This window comes from Prinia subflava, chromosome 2, assembly GCF_021018805.1.
Source record: "Prinia subflava isolate CZ2003 ecotype Zambia chromosome 2, Cam_Psub_1.2, whole genome shotgun sequence".
Lineage (NCBI taxonomy): Eukaryota > Metazoa > Chordata > Aves > Passeriformes > Cisticolidae > Prinia > Prinia subflava.
Genome location: NC_086248.1, coordinates 17,816,376 through 17,837,928, shown reverse-complemented (window position 1 = coordinate 17,837,928; position 21,553 = coordinate 17,816,376). Strand labels below are relative to the sequence as shown.

Genomic DNA, 21,553 nt, shown 5'->3' with positions numbered 1-21,553 from the left:
CCTAGGGACATTAGGGATGCATGATTTAATCCATACTCAAATGATGCCAAAACCCCAAACTGTCACTTGAAACTCAAGTACTGCTCTGAAGTCATTAACTAAGAGTCCCCAGGCCAAAAGAGCACTGCCCGTCATCACAACAGGATGACAAAAGGACAAAGGACAAAACAGAGAGCTTCTTTTTGCAGCTGATTTTGTTCTGTATAAAAACCTGACATGCACTGTCTCAAGAATGAATGTGCTTCTGACCTCTGTCTCTCAAGGACTTGAGAGGTGAGAGATGGGCACCAAAAATGTGGAAAAGAGGAGCTGCCTCATAAGGAGAAACTGGACAGGCTGAGACTCTTGCATCTGTACAGAATAGTCTGAGGAGGCTATAATCAAGATCACAGAATCACCATATCCCATCATACCTGAAGTAGGAGGCACTCTCTGAAGCTGCTGGGGACAGATCCAGCAATTCCACCTGCAGAGGACTGCATATAGTGGCTAGGATTGTGGGATCTTCCTGTACTGCACCTTCTGCTGCCACCACAGGAAACAAAGTCATGGGCTAGAGGGACCACTGGTTTGAAGAAACTTGGTGTTATGTTATTAACGTAATTCTAGCAAGATGTTTCATGAGGGCAGATACTGGTCTTTGCTTGCCTCTGAATAGAAACTCCTCCATTCAGGAATGTACTGTACTATTTTCATTTTTGTTCTGAGAGTACTTTTAAATCCTTTAAAATTTTCTGCTGCCTTCCTAGACTGAATTTTTTCTCACTATCTTTAGTTGCCTTTGCAAATTTTCTAACTACTTTGATTTCCAGTTAGTATAGATTGGTAATAGTTTACTCTTTTTTTTTCTCCTGTTTGTTGTGCAAAGCTTTTAAAGTTTCACTTTATCATTATGATACCTGTCTAACATGAACGGGATGGATCCCTACTGAGAGGTGTTTATTTTTCCATTGCCTACTATGGGAGTTTAGATAAATATCTTAGACTAAAATCCCTAACTTTAAGATGTCTAATGCTGGGTGAAATTGATTTGCCCCAGCTATATAAAATGCCTCTTGTGATTATGCACATTTCATTCATGTAAGAATGTATGTTTAGCATTGCTGGTGACACAGAGAGTGGGATCAAGGACACCCTCAGCAAGATTGCTAGAACCACCAAGCCATGGGGCACACAACATGCTGGAGGGAAAGAATGCCAGCCAAAGAGACCAGGACAGGCTTAAGGTGGGCCCGTGAAGTTCAGCAAGACCAACTGCAAGGTCCTGCACCTGGCTCAGGGCAATCCCAGAATGGATTGAGAGCCTGGAAGTGAAGAGCTTGGAGAGGCTGGTTGAAGAGAAGCTCAACATGAGCCAGCCATGTGCCTTTGCAGCCCAGAAATCCAACCACACCCTCCGCTGCATCAACAGCAGCATGGCAGCAGGTCAAGGGAAGTGATTCTCCCACTTTACTCTTCTCTCATGAGAACCCTGACTGGAGTTCTGCATCTGGCTCTGGGACACCCATCATAAAATGGATATGGACCTGCTGGAGGAGGTCCAGAGGAGGACCACAAAGATAATCAGAGGGATCTCTGCCTTGAAGACAGGCTGAGAGAGTTTGGCTTCTTCAGTATGAAGAAGAGAAGGCTTCAGGTAGACTTAGAGGATCTTCCAGTAAAGGGGACTGATTCTGGGCTTTCCTCTTTGCCTCAGTTGGCAACCCCAGCTAGCTCTCTGCCCAGCGGTCAGCTGGGGACATTCCTCAGTGCCCGGGGGTACCAAGGGGTGGCTTTGGGCATTACCCTGTGTCACAGAAAGGACAGGTCCAGAGGAGGTAAAGGAAGAGAGAAGACTCTTCAGAGGTGCAGCAGTCCAAACCTTGTTGGCAGCTCAGGGGACACAAGCTCCCAAGAGCCCGCAACAGCGCCCGGGCAGGCCCTCTTATTCGGGGGAGGTCACAGGGAGGGCAAAGTCCGGCTGCCAATGGGGTAACACAAGGGAGTGGTTACAACACAGGATGACAACCGGGAAATGCCACATTAGGTCGAAATGGAAGGTGTCTCTGATCTCCAGCCTATCACTCGACAGCTCTCCCCCAACCTTCTGTAAAGAACAGGGGAGGAGCTGGGTGACAGACAGGGGACTGGGGAGGAGACAGGGGCATTGACAGGGAAGTTTCTAGGTGGGAGGGAGGGGTAAGGGAGGATTGACAGGTGAGAGGGGTGGTACAACTTGGGTAAAACCATCAGGGAAGGGGAACATAGGAATAAACCATGGAACAGATAAAAACAAACCACAACTGGGCACCTACAAGAAAGCTGGACACGGACTTTTTACAAGGGCATGTAATAATAGGACAAGGAAGAATGCCTTTAATCTGAAAGAGGGCAGGTTTAGATTTGGTAAAAGGAAGAAATTCTTTACTGTAAGGATGGTGAGACCCTGGAACAAGTTCCCCAGAGAAGCTCTGAGTACTCCATCCCTCAAAGAGTGTTCAAGGGCAGGCTGGATGCGGCCCTGAGTAACCTGGTCTAGTGGAAGGTGTACCTGCACATGGAAGGGGGTTGGTACTAGATGATCTTAAAGGTTGCTTCCAACTCAGCCCATTTCATGATTCTAAGATGTAACTTCTTGTAGCCACTGTTTCCTCACCAGTCACTGACCTTCACTGGTGTGGATAATTCAGATTTTTCAGTGTATAGCAGTTCTGTAACCTGTTGACATTTTTGGAATTTTCTGATTTCCAGTTGCTAATAGTTTTTAAAAAAGGAAGTGTCCTGAATGTAGATTAATACTATAGCATCATGATACCTTTAAAAATATCATTGTCTTTCAAGTCAGGCTAGCTATTTGCATTGGCTGATTTCTGTACGACTATCGAGGTGCACTGGGGGAAAGACTTTTTAATCTTCATCTATTTCTTATGTTCTTTTTGTAAGTATCCTCTGCAGATTGCTGTCAAAGATGGTACTAGATTCAAGAGGCCTTTGGTGTGGTTTGGTACACTTCTACTTTCCTTGTTAGGTAGGTGTCTGTGATGTCCTCTATGTCAAATCATGAATTTGATTTGATTTGTCTTAAAATCCTTAAGTTTGGGAAGAAAACTCTGCCCTCTTCTTTTTGACATGATTTGATTAAATTTGTCTGCGACATGGTGAATTTACATTTCTGCTAGATTTGTCTTTTTGATGCCTTTTTCTTTTTCTAGGTAGTTTTATACCTTCTTATCTGTTCCAACTAATCCTAAAGAGATTGCCCATACTCCATGACCCTCATTTATAGTATTGCACAGAGTCAAACCCCTCATTTTTTCACTTGTTTTGCAGCCCACCATTCATCTCTGGAATTTTATTTCTTCACATGTTTATAGGTCTGAAAAAGCCACCAAGAAGATAATTTAGAATTTCCTTCTCTTCAGTTCCTTCCCAAATCCTTTAAATCTTCTATAATTGGTTCCAGTGTATGCCACCTTCATCCGAGAGGTGACAGATTACTTTCCTCAGTTCTCTATTCCCTCTTTGTGTTTGATTTCCTATTTTTGGTCTATGGAGACTTAATTTCTTTTATTGTCCCCATTTCTTTCCAGCTATCACTTCCTGATTTCATTAAGACTCCTCAGACTACATTTTTGACAACTATAGGGCCACTAAAAAGGGCTTTACAAAAGGTTTTAAAACTTTCGAAACCCTCAAGGCAGATGGGTCTCTCTTGAAACTTTGTGATTTATTCTGCAGAAGAAGCAGAATAAGCAAGCCCCTGGAGTGGAAGCAGGGGTTAGTCACTGTAAGAGAAACCCAAATGCGAACAATTCTTTTAATGAGGAAAGGAGATTTAATGTATATCTTCATTGTTTGAGATAACACACTTTCCTTTTACTTCTGAGCAGAGCACATAGGTTTTACTGGCTGTGACTGAGAAGCAGTTCATTTTCTGGGCAGTTTCTGTGAGAAAGAAACTGAAATACTGTTATATATTTTATTTTATTTATGCATTAGATTGATGAGTTTATTTAATTTCAGGTGTGGCAGCCTGAAAAGAGAAAGCATTCAAACATCTGCTGATCTGTAATGGTAATCCAAATTCATTAATATGCAAACCAAGAGACATTATTTTCAAAGCAACTTGATAAACTGATTACAAGCTGATACTTCCAGTAGGAATAGATAAGAGAAAAATATTTTTGGTTTCTGGTGAAGCCTGTGTCCAGTAGTGTCTGAATTTGAAATTTATTAGAAACAAAGGAAAAACATTGATTGTAGGACTTGCTGATAATTAATTAGACCAACAAACCACACACATTTAGCTTCTCTCAGTTCAGAGGAAATTGTTTCTTTCTGGCTCATGCCATCAAGTGACAAGAGTTGCTTGAGACCTCACAGAATAATAGAGATAACATCTGCAGTGATTAGTTTATATTCTGAAACTTGTTATTGATTTCACTTTTAAGTTAAAGGTAATGACAAATTGGGTCATAAAATTATCCAGCTTTCAAAAATATGTATGTCTGTCCAGCTGCAGTAGCAACAGGGGGCAACAGATCTTCAGTTGTCACAGATCCACAACTGAGGCTGTGCTATGACAGTTTGCACAAGTCCAGTTGCTGGATCCCTATGGTAGATTTTCCTCCTAGCTTGTCTCATTATTTGCTTGAACCTGTATAGTCGACCATCGCTTAGCAGATGTTGCTTTCAGCAAAGAAGCAATCTTTTCAACAGCAATTGAAAACAACTTCATAAATATTTCCCAGAACAGTCTTGGGCTTGCATTTTTGCAGGATGGGAGCCTCATCCCTGTAGTTCCTCCATGCCTACTCTCATTTAATAGTGTGGTATAAAGGGAAACCTATCTCATATGACAGTATTTATATTGTATTCACATTGTATAAATAAGTCATTAAGCCCAAAGCCAGCCTTCAGTTACAGTGGAGTCACTGCCTGACAAGAAATGTCTGTTGTGCTTGGATCCTTTAGGTTTTCTCAACTCCATGATGGTTTTAATCTGCTGATCCGTGTTTGAATGCCACAATCCTCTGTATTTTTAAGATAATTCGGTTGTGATCAGCTGAAAGAAGTTTGCAAAAGCTTTTCCAGTGGTTTTCAGCCAAGAGCTGTTGACAATTACACCTACATGCCTTGTTGATGTCAATTGTTTAGCAAAGATAAAATCACTGTCTAGGTTGCCATATATAAGTTCTTCACAAGGATTGAGCTAGACCTCTGGAGTTCAATGAATATTTGGGATATAGCATGGTTTTGTTCATTGTAAACACTGATATTGCAAACACAGTAGAATCCGAATGAATCAGACTATATTGCTACCTTGTGTTTTTCATCCTTCTGTTACGTATAGGAGAAATGGGGGACAAAGGACAGAAAGGCAGCATAGGACGGCATGGAAAAATTGGTCCTATTGGTTCAAAAGGTATGTTTGGTTTGATTGTTTCTCCATTTGGATTTCAGGTGAAAAATGTGTGATCATTTATGTTTGAGAAAAGTTTAGGGGCTTGATAAATGGCTAACAAGTCTCACAGTTTACCTGAGTAGGAATCTTCTCACACTGTAGTCAGCCAGGTCACTGAGATCTCTCAACCAGTTACCTTCTGCTGTGACAGCAGTATATTTAGTCTCAAAGCACTATGAGTATCCTGGTTTGAGGATAAATAAAGAACTTTGCACTGCCACACAAGTGTGGACAGTTAAAGCAGATGGGAACATGTGCTGTATTTTGGCAGACCTTTCAGAGCTAGAAGATATGTTTTCTTATGTTGACTACTCCATAGGTTTCCTGTGTGACTTTAGTTAAGACATTTGGACCAATGCTTATACCTAATCATCTAGATTATGATTCGAAATGTAGGTATATCCAGCCTTTTTCCCTCTATAGCATCTGAATTTACTGGTTCTATGAAGTTTATGAATGTCAAGAAGTGGATATTGGTACATATTATTTGGGTTCAAGTTTCATAGTTTTGGCTGGCCTTTGTTGTGGAATGACTAGGACAGAAAAATCTTTATTTTTGCTTAGCCATATTTCTACTTTCCACATTTGAATTTTACTAGAGAAAAAAATAGATAAGTGCTAAATGAACTATTGACAGAAAAGGATGCATTAACATTATGCTATCTTTCATGTCTTCAGGTGAAAAAGGAGATAATGGTGACATAGGACCACCAGGTCCTAATGGTGACCCAGGTAATCCATAACACATCTTCTTTATGTGAAAGACTTTTCATCACTAAAAATGAATCTGTTTACTTACTGGGGGAAATAATGAGTGATTTTTTTCAGAGGTAATGTAATATTTCACTGTGATATTTTCGAATGACTTAAAATCATTGAAGTTGCAGCAGCTGCTAGACTTGTAGTGTATGTGTTAAAGCAGTATCTCATATTAGAGGAGGAATCTCTTCAGAAGCATAGTGGGAACTGAAGTGCAGACTGTCTGTATCACTCATCACCAGAGCAAAAGGATGTCTCTGCATATCTCACTTTGTCTTTCAGTCCACACAAAGGAGCAGGTTGGATGCTTCTGCCCCTCCACAGATTATAGATATAGGAGCAGGAGATTGTCAAGAATACAGATCACAGAATGGGTCAGGTTGAAAGGGACCACATCGGGTCACCTGGTCCAACCTCTGCTCAAGCAGGGTAATCCCAGAGCACAAGGCTTAGAATTGTGTCCAGAGCATGAATATCTCCAGTGAGAGAGACTCCACAGTCTCTCTGGACAATCTGTTCCAGTACTCAGTTACCCACACTGTAAAGAAATTCTTCCTCATGTTCAGGAGGAACTTTCTGTGCATCAGTTTCTGCCCATTGCCTCCTGTCCTATTTCTTGGCACAACCAAGCAGAGCCTGTCTTGGTCTTCTTGTCACCCTCTCTTCAGATTCTTATATGGAGGTATATGGATCTTCCAGAGGTATATAGATCTTCTAGAGAAACAGTGCAGAAGAAGTGCAAGGCTTGCAAGAGTAGCAGGATTTGACTGAATTCATCCCTTCCTGGCAGAGAGCACTGGAAGTGCACAGATTAGATTTCTCAAGAGAGCTTAATTTGTCACTCTGATTCTTGAGCCAGGGTGCTGTGCATCTGGCCAGCACGCACAGTTTTGCACGGCATGTACGTTGTGCTTAGACTAACTTACACAACTGAGCTGAGAAACTGGGTAGTCCAATGCAGATTTTAATAATTACATACAGAACTGCTAACTGTAATAAATGCAAACAGTAATTGATCCTCATTTTGAGATTTGTGCTCAGAGATGTAAAAATTTTTCTTTTAGTATTTACATTCAGATTGTCTTTGTCAAACCTATACTAATTTGGGTAAATAGATGATTTTCTGTTGTCTAATTTTATTGTCAGAAGTATTGTAAATTCTGTACATTCAAGAATACAGAACTGTATTTTGCAGGTAATTATGTGATTATATGGTTGGAATTTTGGATCTGCTGTTGATACGTTCCTTGGAAAGAACTTGCAAACAATGTTTTTTGCCATGAAAGAAGTCTTTAAGAAAACTAAAAAAAAAAATTTTACTGAAAATAGGAATTTTTGGAAAATGTTTTAAGTTAAAAACTATTGTGAGTATTTTACAGAGAATATCTATCTGTGTTTAGGTTAGTGCTAATTATTCAGGGCTGAAGATTTGTAGGAAGTGAACTGAGCAGAGGCCTAGACACCCCTGAAAATCATACAATGGTGCAGCGTAGTGAAGGCTCCAATTTTCTGGCTGTTACTTGCAAGACAGCATCTCCAGGGCTGCCACGCTGGGTCTTTTCATAAAATTGCTGAGATAATTGTTGAAATTAGGTAGCTTTTTGATTTGGGTGTATCTATATCATTTTACAGGCATCCCTTGTGAGTGCAGTCAGCTAAGGAAGGCTATTGGTGAAATGGATATTCAAGTAGCCCAGCTGACGACAGAACTAAAATTCATAAAAAATGGTAGGTTAATTTTATATAACCATTTTCCTTTCTTTTTGCCTCATTTTATCGGTGTAACCGCTCGTAAGGAGTGTCACCGTCCCACGCCTGACTTGTGAATCTGTTTTGGGGTGTGCAGTGACTGGGTTTATAGAAATGCGAGTGCTCACTTTTCAGCACTGCCCTCCCCCGCAGCTGTCGCCGGCGTGCGCGAGACAGACAATAAGATCTACCTGCTGGTGAAGGAGGAGAAGAGGTACAAGGAAGCCCAGCTGTACTGCCACGGGAGAGGAGGGACGCTGAGCATGCCCAAGGATGAGACTGCCAACAGCCTGATTGCCTCGTACATCAACCAAGCTGGGCTCACCAGAGTCTTCATTGGGATTAACGACCTGGAGAAGGAGGGGAATTTCGTCTACTCCGACCGGTCGCCCATGCAGACCTTCAACAAGTGGCGCAGCGGGGAGCCCAACAACGCCTACGACGAGGAGGACTGCGTGGAGATGGTGGCGTCTGGGGGCTGGAACGACGTCGCCTGCCACATCACCATGTACTTTGTGTGCGAATTTGACAAAGAGAATGTCTAAGCTGCTCCGCTCCGCTCTGCCTTTCTTTTAAGAAAAACGTCGTAAGACAATTGTACAAGTTCGAGTAAACTCCGTGTTTATAGAGTGCAAGTGAAATTTTGAAAGCACGTGGTGTCAGAGTTGTACAGCTGTAAATACAATTTAGGTATTTCAAATATCAGAATTTACCCTTCAGAAGGGAAGACCAGTAATAAGGCATAGCTTGGTTGACTTTTTTTTTAATGTAGGAAAATATATCTTTTTAGATAAAAATGTGCTTTGGGACTAAATTTTGCCCTTACAACAGTTAACAAATGCGATTACATGACTGTAAGGGAAGGCAGAATTTGGCCTCTAGCTGTTAGAATGGTTAGAATTAGATTCCTGATATTCTTTTATCTTAGTAAAATTTGTAATTATAAGTGCTAATTACTTGTAATGCTACAGGGTTATTTTGACAAGAAGACAAAATATTTTGTATACTCCAGTCAATAAGTACAAATATTACTATATGTTTTTTGAATGTTACAACATTTTTTTCTTTAAACTGGCCAAAGCAAACCAAAAATTTATGATTCCTACCAATTTTGTAATGTTTCTTTATTAAACTGTTCACAGATGTATGACCAAAAAGCATTTAAGTAAACTGAATTTTAGTGCTGAGGGAGGACAAAGTCTAGTGAAAGGTGTCCCTACCCATGGCAGGGGGTTGGAACAAAGTAATCTTTAAGGTCTCTTCCAACACAAACTATTCTATGATTCCATGAGTCTATGCTATGAAAAATCTTATAATTTAGTACTTAAAGAGGGTTTCCATCCAGATGGTGTTTTGGGGTCGGCTAAATGTAAATGTAACAATTCAATTTTCTGCATTCCTTGGTTGAGAATGATTCAGTGCATGAAGTATTTCAAACCCTAAATAATTCCCTAAAGTAAATATTTCACATTTTTTTAAGATAATCTTGGTGCATCTTCTTACAAAACAAGTGAAATACCAGCCCTCCACAGTTTAAGGCAGACTTCATATATATGCAATTAAGCTCATGAAATCACATTAGCTACCAGTTCTTTTTAGTATGAAAACATCTTACATGTTTACACAGATTTTTAAAATAATCCCCTGAAAAGCAGAAAAATTTCCAAAATTTTACTGATTATGTGTATAGCAGTAATAAATTACTTAGCACAAACAATTTATGTACCAAATTTACAACTGCATGTGATGGAAAAATATGATACATATTTTAAAAAATCCCCAGCATAATTTCACAAAAGAATGATGAATTACTTTAAATCTTCCCAGGAGCCAGTTGCATGCCACCTCATCTCACTGTTAGGCACAGAAAAATCGACAAAATTTGCAAAATCTCTGACTGTGTTTCTTTAGGAATACCTTGCACCGTGTTTTAAGAAGATTTTTAAGGATAAATGATCCTTGCATAACCTTCTGATCAAAATGCTTCTCTGATGATTATGGCAGATTGGCGTATAGGATATCCACAGTGGATATGGCAAGTGTTCCCAGAGATTTCCTTACAACAAGGAAACCAACTCACATCAACTCTGCTGTGCTGTGGCACGTAAACCATGACCATACAATGCTGTTCATATCCACAGATGCTGACATTATTTGATTTACATACCTAAGAGAACAAACTTTTGCTTGCTGTATTTACTCTGTAAATCGCAATCCTTTATATATATATATGTTTGTTATTAATTTTTAAGATCACTAGCAGTACCTATAGTAGTATCCTATAGTATTTGATTATCAGCCCAGCTCCAGAGCAATCACTCAAAATGAATGGGTCCTTTGATTGCTTTACTTTCTTATAATAAAGATAGTTATGATACCTGTGTGTTAGTCATTCTTTCAACTGCATATTGAAATCTATTACATAATATGAATCTCTTTATACATAATATTCAAAGACTCTATAGAATTTGCAGGGAGCTAACAATTCCAGTAGAGCAATTTATTTAGAGTAGTGCCATTGAATATCATGATTGTTTCGTGCCTGCTGTAGAAATCCTCAGAAACCATTTAAATCTCCAACACACTTTTGTCAAATCATTGTTGCTATATTAAAACAGTCCAAACCTGAGATCCAGATATTTGAAGCTCCCTCATTATGTGTGCTGCAGTTGCTGTTTTTCACCTAGGTTTTGAAAGTTTCTGTTATATTGTTCAATTTCCTCAGAAAGATGAAAAGAGGCCTTTTAGGGAGAGGGGAAGCTTTTTGAGGTGTCAGATGCTCCTATTTAGCTGAAATCACACCATGTTTTAAAGATTGCTTCGATATGTGGAGCATTTAAACAGCCTCAATTTCTATTAAAATTTAGGATAAAAAGTAAAAGCAATGGAAAAAACATTTCTTTTTCCTAGTTTTCATGTTCTTCAGGATATATTTTTTGCAATGCTTGATATGTGAGGTAGAAACTAAATCAGTTTCATTGTTACATTGTTACCTGTTACATTGTTACCTGTACACTGGCAGCAGCAGCCCTTATTTCACCATGTGGCAAAGGGAGCAAGGCTGGTGTGTAAGGTCTCTAGCTGTCCTGCAAGGGGCAACAACAGCACCTCTGATATTTATCCCTTTGAGGAACTGGGTGAGAAATGATGGAGGCATTGGAAATGAATGAATAATTTCTTTCATCCTCTAGCTGCTGATGCCTGTAGGTAGACTCTTGCTGGAGGCAGAAATCAATGTTGCATGTAGTGTTCAGCCTGCATAAAGCCTGCTGACATGCTTGATAAGGTTTCCATTACTCTCCCTGGAATTTGGAACCATTGTTTTTTCAAAAAATGAAATGAGTGATAAGTTATTTTTACTTGGGGTGTTTTCCATGTGCATTAAAACCTGCAATTGTAATATAAGTATTCATTTTGTGTAGCTCTGCAGAAGCCTTTGGAACATGTCTGTCTGGCAAGCACAGATGTTTATCAGGCTATTCTTATATGCTCTATTTTTGATGGATAATTTTTCTTCATAAATATATCCCCATATGTGGGGGACCCATAGCCCTTATTAATTTTATTATTGAATAAGGGGCATTTTTAAAAGGCAACAATAGCAGGGATTTTTTTTAATGTAGTCACACATTCACATTTTTGAATGATTTTTTTTACATGAAATGTGGATTTCATTGAACTGTACTCTGCACCTTTAGCTGCTAAGGCTGTGTGTTGTGGTATGGATGTCAGGGCAGATGTGCACTACCCTGCTGGGAGGGGGCTTGGTGAAGGCAAGGCATTTAACTGGCTGAGTCCAAGGGGAGCCCCACTGCCTGTGAGAGCTCTGACTCGCTGTGGACATCTTGGGAGAGCACTGGATCGTGTCTGATCCTGATCACCATCCAGATTTGCCACTCCACAACCTCTCTCCTTGGTGGAAAGTGCTGCTCCCACTTGCCTTGTTATTCTGCTCAGCTCCTGGCTCACCATCCCTCATGAACCAGCTGTTCCTCACTGTGCTCTGACATGATTATCCCTGGAAATATGGGTTTGTTACAGGTTTGTTAGCAGCAGAATTTCTCCCTGACTGTGAGTTTTAAACATCCTTATATCACAGAGAAGAACTGTAAAAAAATTAATATTCATATGTGGGATATAGAGCATCCTTATTCATGTAAGTAAAATGGAGTACTTCATTTTTCATCAGTTCAGGAAATGCCAGTTCAAATATGCTTTGCAAAATAGCAACTGGTTGGACCCTTTGTGTTACAATTCTTGATGAAAAGCAAAAGAAGATGATATTAAAATAATTTTAATTGAAAATGTGATGAAGGTTCTCAACAGAGGAAGACTTTTATGGTAGACATTTTTCAAGATGTTTACTTTCAGGATTTTTAAAATTTTAATATTCAAGTGCTAAAGCTTTATTTTGACCCATAAAGGGATTTGATTTTTATAATATTGTTAATATGTTTTACACCATGTCAGTAACAGTGATCTGTATAATGTTTGAAATATTTTACTTTAGTCTTTAGGTCTTGATTTCCAATGGGAACAAGCATCTTTTTGAGACTTCTGTTTGCCACGCTGAAAGACTTTGACACTGGAATTGTTTTTTCCTCCTAGGCCTGCTATGACATTGTAAATGCTTTGAGTACAAAACAATAGTTCAACCTACATTGCGTAGAAGATATTCTTACTGATTATGAAAATTATTCATTTAAGTATTATGCCATATAACTGGTAGTTTATGCACTATTCCAAATGCCCAAGCCAATCATTAGATAAATACAAGCTTTTTGAAACCTAAAAATCTTACATATATACTTTCATCCTGAATCAAAACAAAAATTTGTCAAAGTAACCAAATTTACAGTAAAGCAGAAATTAAGGGTTCCCCCTATGTCTGTATCCAGATCTAGTTTTTGTGGGAAACTCAGTGATTTGTGATGGTCATGGCTGAATCAAACCTCAAATAGAGAATTAGCCAACACTGCAATGACGTGTGAATTTACCCTTCTCCCTTTCTGAACTGCATGCCTTAGTCTTTGTTGGCCCAAGGACCAGTGTCTTTTCACTGGAGATTCTGGTTTTCAATTTTTGGCTTGCTGTGGTGCCAACAGGTTCATCACTCTACATGTCTGCCACAGAGTACGGAAGAAGAGATGGGATTTTTTCCACAGTGGGGCTGGAAGTGCCTGTAAAACTGGCTGTGATGGGAAAGGTATTGTGCAAAACTGGAGCTGGCCACTCACCCCTTCCTTGGGCTGTGTATTCCTGGCCAGGGAGAGTCAGTCCAGCCTACCAAGAGAAAAACTGACCTTGTTAATGTGGGTAAGAAGAAACCAGAGTTTTACAATTTACCTGGGGAAAAAAATTTGCAGCGAAGGGTTTTGACTATTTACTTTACAGAGTAGCAGTGAGAAAGAACAGTTTGGTTTTATTTTTGCTGCAATAGGAGAGTACAAACTATGTGAAATGGGAGAGAAGGTGTTTGTGGAGAGGACGCAGTTGTGTGCGCAAGGTGTTTTTCCGATGTGAGTCTCCTCCTAGCCCAGAGCTTTTCTATTGGATGAGGAGGGAATCCTCTCAAGAGGGAGAGCACAAAATAGAAAAGGTGGAAGAAGCAGCGAGTGGATGTGCAGAACTGTCAGTGAGTGGGATGCCCATGAGGCAGAATGTAAATGTTACCTCCAGCCATTCTCCTGCTTCCTGCCAGGGAAATGTAATTATCTTGCCCTTTCTGTCAAAATGTCTCACTATAGCTCTGGATGGGTAACTCACAAAAATAGAGTGAGGTGACCAATTTAGGGTAATATCTGTGCCTAAATAAATCCCATTTTGGGTCTATGGACAAATAATAGCATCCACCCCACTCTGGGTATATTAATGCATGAAATCACAGGGGATATAATTAAGCACTGCTATTCAAAGACTAGCTATGTAGTATTGATGAGCTTCTGGATGTTCTTTACATATAAAAGTGTGAATGCTGCCAGGAAGTCAGCAACAGAAGGTCTGGCGTGCAGCTGAACAATACAGGTGTTACCATACTATCATCTAGTGGCAGTAAGAGTAAAAATGAAGCAGCTGAGTGGTATTTTACTTCTGCTTGCATCAGTTGCTGTGTTGCAATCACTGATGCTGTATTGAACAACTGACTTCCCAGCTCTGAATTCTTTAGTCAGGTTTCTTCTTCATCTTCTTTTTTTTCCTTTGTGAAAAGATTATTTGGAATTATTACAAAGAGACGTGCACTGATTTTAAGTCCAATTCTCAGGTGGGAGTTTTGACTAAGAAGTAAGAAGCGTGCCCAAATGAGCTCAATTATCATGCCTTGGAGTGAAGAAAAAGAAAACAAATCAAGCTGTGCTCTGCAGGCCAGCATCTAAATTGCAGGTGTGGATCTTCACCTGGCATCAATCAACTCCAGTGAAGCCAAATTGATTTATACCTCCTGAGGATTCGAGACAGTATCATCATCAATTCTAGATCTATGCTTATTTTGGAAAGAAAGAGAGAGAAGTATTTTGATTTTTATAATTTATTCTGAGCACTTTAAATGTTTTTCAGAGTCTGAGCCACTATAATGGGTGCATCTCTCATGAAGATTTCTGGGCAATAATCAGCCTTGAGACAAATATTGTATGTAAAATAATTTAAGTAGGTCTATGATGTGGAACTTTATCCTTGCAAGTACACAAGGGGTGTGATGTAGAACACAAAAAAAACCCAGTAAAAGCATTCAACACAAAGAATAAGTCCTCCATAATTTTATATTTTCTGTGAAAATGAAATCTTTGCTTTTTCCCGGTTCAACACCTATCCGTAGGAGAAGACAGGGTGCCATCTAGTGAAGAAAAAAATTGTTGCATATCTAAAGAACCACAAATCCAACTTTGTTCCTTCTTTATTCTTTAGTAAGAGATGGATTATATGGTCATTCTGCAAGAGGGAAAGTGCACAATATGTTAAGTCCACTGTGTTTGTAGAACACAGAAATAAAAGAAGGTAGAGATAGGCAAAATACTAATTTCCTTATTACAAAATATGCTGCACATATACATGTCAGCATGCTTTACTTAATCCAAATCCATGCTTCTTCCCCAGCATTACCACTCTTCTGTTCTATATAAATAAATCTAATATAGTACCTTGTGACATATTGGGTAAAGTTCACTACCTTTTTCAAATATCCCAAGCTGGATTAGCAGAAAACTTACAGTTGGCCTTGATTCAGGGAATTCCTTTTTCATCCTGATTTTTTGTCTACAGCCTCTGAAAATGGAAGAAAAATGCTGTATCCCTTAAACTTGCATTGCAAAAGTATGAATGCACTGCAGCTGATGCATGCTTAACATGCTTAATCATGCTTAACCCTCAGTGGTTACATCTCAAGAAGGTATTCTTTGAGACTACTGTCCTGGTTTACACAGTGACCCCAGTTTCCTTCTTAAAGCTTATCTTCCTTTTGCATCTAAAGTGAAGTTAATTATGTATGTTGATTATATGTTCCATACTGTAGTTTCTTGGGATTTGATTTGCCTGTGCAGTTTTTTCAAATCAAAAGCAAATGAAAAAGGATTCTTTGAAAATATGGTTTAAATTGTTAACAAAGGCCAGTCTCCTTTCAGTCTAGACATTTTTTGCTTTATAATAAATAGAATATGCACAGATCTAAGCCATGAGACAGATCTGCTTTATGATTTTAAGTTAAACCATATTGGGCTGGTTTCTAACAGATGAGAAGTCAGTGGCCATTGACCTTTAAGCTCAGGTAAAGCAGTGCCAGAGTTTGCTGACCCCAGGCTGAGCTGTGCCATGTCCCCTGTGAGCTGACACCAGACAGCCCTGCTCTGAGGCTTTGTGGGCCAGTTCTGCACAGGCCCAGATCTCTGGTTTCAGTGCCACTTGCAGATCCTTATCAGCAGTGCCTGCCTCAGGTGCTGGCTGCTCCTTTGATCAGCTATGTTAACCTGCTGTTTGAAGGACAGAGCTAATGTGATTGCATGGTGTGTTTCTTTAAAATAAGTTTTGAACCCTTCAGCCATTGTTAGCCAGGTGTGACCCATAAGGTCTCTGGGATTTGCCGTTTTTAAACACTTTACGTAAAAATGAGAATGGGTAGTAAACAAAGATTTTCCTGCTCAGGAGATGGCTGCAGTGGGAACTAACCTGATGTTAAACACCAGAGAGCCATCCTGGAAACAGACTATACAAAATCCTAAGCACAGCAAAAGACTTGATGAGAAGTTGTCCTTCCTAGGCACTGAAGACTTGAGCCAGTATTGATGGATACTACAGGAAACCAGCCCTTCTGCTGGATTGCCCACCAAACAACTCACCTGCTCTGTGATGTCCGGTTGATCTTATGCTGCCTGCAGGGTAAAGGGACCATTAGATCACCTCTCACCCTAGAGGAGAACACTTTCCATCCATGTCATTTTGAATCAGCTTTGCTGTGATTTGAGTGTAAATGATATTTGATCATATTTTTACTTAATCACACACTGATCCTATGCCTTTCTCCTCCATTGTTGAGATCACTAAGCAGGAATAAAGAAAAAATTTTCAAAACCACTCAGCAAGTCCTGGCTCTCCTGGGAGTGAGAAAGGGAAAAACAGAGCTGGGCTATGGAGCCCTGTGCATCCCACTTTTTCTGCTGGATGGGTTCTGCATGCTTTATGTTTGCATTTATACAATGTATAATGGCTTTTCCCACTGGCTGTATTTTGCTTCCCTTACTCTTTGCTTGTTTATGCAGAGATAGGATATAGGAAGAAAAAAAGGCCTTTTCTGCTCTTTAAAAAAGTAATGTATATGTGTGACTAGAGACTACAGATAAATGCATTCACAGAAATCCATTTTTAATAGTGAGCAGGCAGGGAAATATCATTTGTCATAAGATTACAGAGGGGAATATTTAAACCTGTTATGAAATTTTAAAGGTCTTGAGGAGTATGATAATTATTATGCAGACTAGGTTTATTGCTAGGTGTGTAGTGAATATGAAAAGAAATAAAAAAAAACCCCACAGTGGAAATCAATATTAACTAAGGTATTATGTATGAAATTAGTCTTGAAAATAAGAAAGTAATATTACATATAAAAAAAGGATTAAAGAGAAGCAAATATGCAGCGTAATTAACTGGGCTGTTCCATACTGTTGAGGATTTTGGTGAGCCCATTGTACCTTTAATTGCCCTGAACAGTTCTTTTTTTTAAAAAATGTGTCTTCAAACTAGGTACTGTTTTTTGGCTTATTCTTACAGGTTGCTCTGCATGATCTCTATCCCTGCTTCATTACCAATCTTGTGATGGAGGCTGTTCCCCTGCTGTGCCAGTGTGTAGGGTTTGCTGTACTGTGAGCAGCAGTGGGCAGCCTGACCTGGTAGTTTGCTTAACCCAGGTCAAATTTTGTATCCCTTGAGCAGAGGGCGGTGGATAAAATTGCTGCATGTCTTGCATGTCCTAGGGTGCCTAACAGGGCACTAGGCACCTCTGCAGGAGGCAGCTGAACGAGACCATCGTGATGATCAGTACAGCCTTCTGGGTTTGCCAGAACCCTTGGCTGAGGTCTGGTGGTGGGGAGTTGTGTCCTCCAGTTTTAAACATCAGCACTGTCAATACACGCATCTGTCACACTGTCTCTCTAGTCTGTGGGGAGAAATAAGTGCATTCAGGATATGACTCATCTGTCTTATTTTAGACGTCTAAATTGGGATAGGAATGTTCCTTGTTCTGACTCTTCTTTCATTTGCCCTGAGGTGAGGCCAAGGTGACAAGCTAAAATGCAGACATTTCTGACTGATCAGATGAATCCTCCCCATCAAATCTCAGGAGCTTCCATCACAAAGTCCCCATTATGTGGAACTGCCACTCAAACGTTTCTTTTGCTGACCAGTGGTGCTTGTCATGTAAGGTTATGAGGAGAGGTTGTAAAAGGTTTTGAAGGAGGTGTTACATCCACCAGAAGAGCATGACCTGTGATGGGTGACTTTTTGTCGCGCAGTGGATCCGGATGCCCCGTCTATCATGTATCAGTGTGGTACAGACTCATGAGTCACACTCAGGAAAAAAAATCAATGCTCTGCCTGCAGAAAATAACTCTCCTTTCTTCCTTTCTCAAACTGGCAGTTATGATCACTGTGTGAGAGGCAAGCTGAATTTGTTCTTATTTCTCATTCTTGCATGAGAGAGAGAGGCAACAGCGGTTGCCTGCCATTGTTTCTTTCTTCCCTGCAAACTGTGATGTTTGCCTTTCCTTGTCTGTGCTGCAAAGCAATAAACAGCACCTCCAGGAGAGGCAATGGACACCAGAAAGAAGAAACCACAGCCACACACACAGCAGAAATCATTTCAGTGACTTCCATGCACAGATGTTCTAGCTTGACTAGTTTCAGTAGCAAAAACTCAACAGAGAAGCACGGTACGTGTGCTCTGTAGCAGATGGAAACTTGGCATATTGAATGTTTTAAAAAGATTACTGATTTCCTGCTTGTAAATGTAAAATCAAACAATCGTTTCTGATCTGGAGAGCAGCATTTGAATCTCACACATCATACACAGTGTGTGGTATCTCTCTGCCCTTTTCCGTGTGTGTTGGGGTAAAATGCCAGTGCGGAGGAGTGTGACATCCTGGGGTCCTGTCACAACAGCCAGTGCCCAGCAGCAGAGAGGGGCCAGGCCTGCAAACCCAGCAGCACTGCAGGGGTGCACAACTGTACTGTAACTGCTGAGAGGACAAATGTCTGGTGATGCACACTGAAAATGCTTTACTGAGGTGCTGGCATTACATAGACAACATATTTCTTTTTAATTTGATGGAATAAGCTTTTGTATGCTGTGATGACATAGGAAAGGCTGAAAGATTCACTCTCCCAAGGTTAATTGCAATCAGGTCTTAGATGCAATTAATTTTAACAGGGGAAGAGAACCACAGGTCAGAAGAGAGAAAGGGCAGTAAAAAAATATTTAGATGAATTAGAAATGTTCTAGTCAGCAGGGTCAGGTGAAATCTGGTTGAAGGTTGCCAAAGCAGTTGCTGACATATTAGTGATTGTCTTCGGATGCTTGTGGAGGTCCCACAGCCTCCAGATAGAACCTTTATTTAGAAATACAAAGTAACTCATCTGGCAGATAAACTGGATTACCAGACCAAATGTCTAAACAAATAGGTGAAAGCACCTAGTGGATCATAAAGTGGTAGAAATAATACTTGTGGATTTGTTAAGAACAAACCATGTCAAATTCTCCTTTATATATTTGGCATCTTTGCTCATCTGGTAGATTTAGAAAAACAGCAAGATGTATTCTAAATGCTCACGTGTCAAAGGGGGTATAGTTTTGATTCATTGCTATAAAGTGAGTGCACTGCTTAAAAAAAACTGCTAAGAAACATTATCAGTGCTTTGGGGCAAAAACAAGAGGACTTTTGAGTTAAGAGTTCTGTGAGGTTCATCCTGAACACAGTTCTACTCAGTATTCGTGTTGCTGTTTTCAATGCCATGATGAAAGAGTAAGGAGGACTTCAAGAACTGTGGGAGACAGTATCATGTTTAAAATTGATTTTTACTGTATGGAAAATTGCCAGACATCAACAAAAGGCAATAACAGAAAGGGGAAAGTAGTGTACAAAGGAAAAAGTGACCAGGCACCCCAGAATACGTGAAAGACAAAAAAGGCCTGGAGATTTAGGTTTAATGTCAGAGCAAAAGATTTAAAGATTTTCTTTTTTGTTTATCAAGATATTTCAGTCTGGGATATACTCATAAAGGACATGGAAAGGAATTAATTTCTTTTCCATTTTATAGTTGAGGTCTCAGCTGGAATAATGGGCTCACTTCTGAGCAGTGGATACAGACAAAGTGTAGGGAATCCAAAGGTGCAACAATAAAACTGATGAACATCTGGCAAAAAAGCTCTATTTGATCTAGAGAAGATTTAAGTAAGGAAGTGTATGATGCAAATGTGTGATGATGAAGATTAAAAACTCTTTATAATGATGATAACTGATTATTTCCAATGTCTGCTCATGATATGGCATGAAAAAATGAGTTAATTGTGCAGGCAACAGGATTTGATTTGGATACTGGAAAAAATTCTTAACAAAAGGGACACTTAAGCTCTAAAACAGATTTTATAGTGAATCAGTGCTATCTATTATTGTTATTATTACTATCATACTTCTGTATTCTTCATGGAAGTATTGCTCCATTATTTGCAAAAAATTATTCTTGCCTTATTTTGAAGGCAAGATAAGCTGAATCTGCTTCCTTCCAGGCCCAAGTGTCCAGTGTCATGACACTATGGCTTCTTTTAGTGGCAAAGTGTAGTGTGGCAATGCTTGATAATGAGTGCAAAGCGGAACTGTGCAAGAAGGATTTTGAGCCTTTTGAGCCTTCTCAGCCAGCTGTATCCTCATCTGCCTATCTGTGCCTGCCTAGCATCAAGGATGCTCAATTATGTTGACTTCCAGTAGCTGTGAGGAATTTGTTGATTTTCCTATCCCAACCCCTTGCAGTTCTCACTTGTAGCTCTGTCTCCTTTGGGCCAGCTTAGCAGCAAAGGCAAATCAAGTAATAAGAGGCTGGGCTCCTATGGCTGGTGATGTGCTCCTGGCATGGTGCAACAGGGGCCAAAGGGAGCCAGGAGAATGTGCCCCACAAGAAATCCTGCTATAAGCATGTTAAGGTAACTTCTGCAGTGCTGAGATATAAATAGCCATATGTCTTCACACTGGAAAAAGAATTACACCCACACACATACAGTATCACTCCAAAATAAAAGGAAACATAAATAGTTAATGTCTGCCATTTTAGAATCAAGACTAAGTCCAGGGATTGTTTGCTTCTCAGAGGTATAGCTTTGCTTTGGGATCTCCATAATATTTTCTAGACTTTGGTCTCTAGCAGATACTAAAGTGGCAACAGGTATAAAGTAATTATCATTTTTAAGGATTCTAAGTAATATTTTTGAGAGGCTAAATTGCATTTCATAGAAATATAAGGGTAGTTCTATTGGAATTAGTTGTTCAACCTAAATACTTGTTTTCCAAAGTAATATCAAAGAACCCTTGTAATTGTTTCAAGTAGAGCTTCACAACATTTACTTTTGCTGAGGATGAGTCCAACTAGCTTTATCCAATAGTTTTTTGTACTTGTATGGGGGGAGCCCATGAAAAGTTGGTCCTTTCCATACTGTGGCTGCTTCTCACAAATCCAGACCTCTACTGTGACTCATCCCTCTTGCTGTTCTATTCAGATGTTGCTTCCCTGTTCCAAGACTGTATGACCCTCCCACTTCTTCCTCCTCTTCCCCTGCCCTGCTCCTTTTCCCACACTACCACATGTCCTCCTGCTCAGGAAGTAAGTGATGGATGCTGTCAACCCTTGGACTCAGCCAAAAGAGGAGTCAGAGTTAATACAGGGTATGTTTTCCTTAGAATGCTTCAATGAGCTTTCCAATCACCACATGGATTGCCCTGTGCTCATTAGTTTATGTTCTCCAAAACGGTGTTCTGGTAACTGATGATAAAAACATTGAAAGTAAATTACTAAGTCTCTGACTGAAAAAATATCAAGCAAAATATTTAGCATTTCCCTAAATCTACTGCTTTT

The 21,553-nt window shown here is 39.8% G+C and overlaps 2 protein-coding genes across 3 annotated transcripts in view; one reads left to right on the top strand and one right to left on the bottom strand.

Moving 5' to 3' along the window:
- COLEC11 (collectin subfamily member 11) overlaps window positions 1-10,317 on the top strand; it is a 39,484-nt gene extending 29,167 nt beyond the window's left edge. The window contains exons 4-7 of one of the 2 annotated variants that reach the window (XM_063391834.1): window positions 5,333-5,404; window positions 6,122-6,175; window positions 7,835-7,930; window positions 8,087-10,317. In XM_063391834.1, the coding sequence (XP_063247904.1) occupies window positions 5,333-5,404; window positions 6,122-6,175; window positions 7,835-7,930; window positions 8,087-8,496 (632 nt within the window). In that variant the 3' untranslated portion in view covers window positions 8,497-10,317. The remainder of the gene's footprint in view (window positions 1-5,332; window positions 5,405-6,121; window positions 6,176-7,834; window positions 7,931-8,086) is intronic. The other variant, XM_063391835.1, reaches the window with a different exon arrangement.
- Window positions 1-21,553, bottom strand: part of ADI1 (acireductone dioxygenase 1) — a 132,577-nt gene that overhangs the window by 65,206 nt on the left and 45,818 nt on the right. The window lies entirely within an intron of this gene.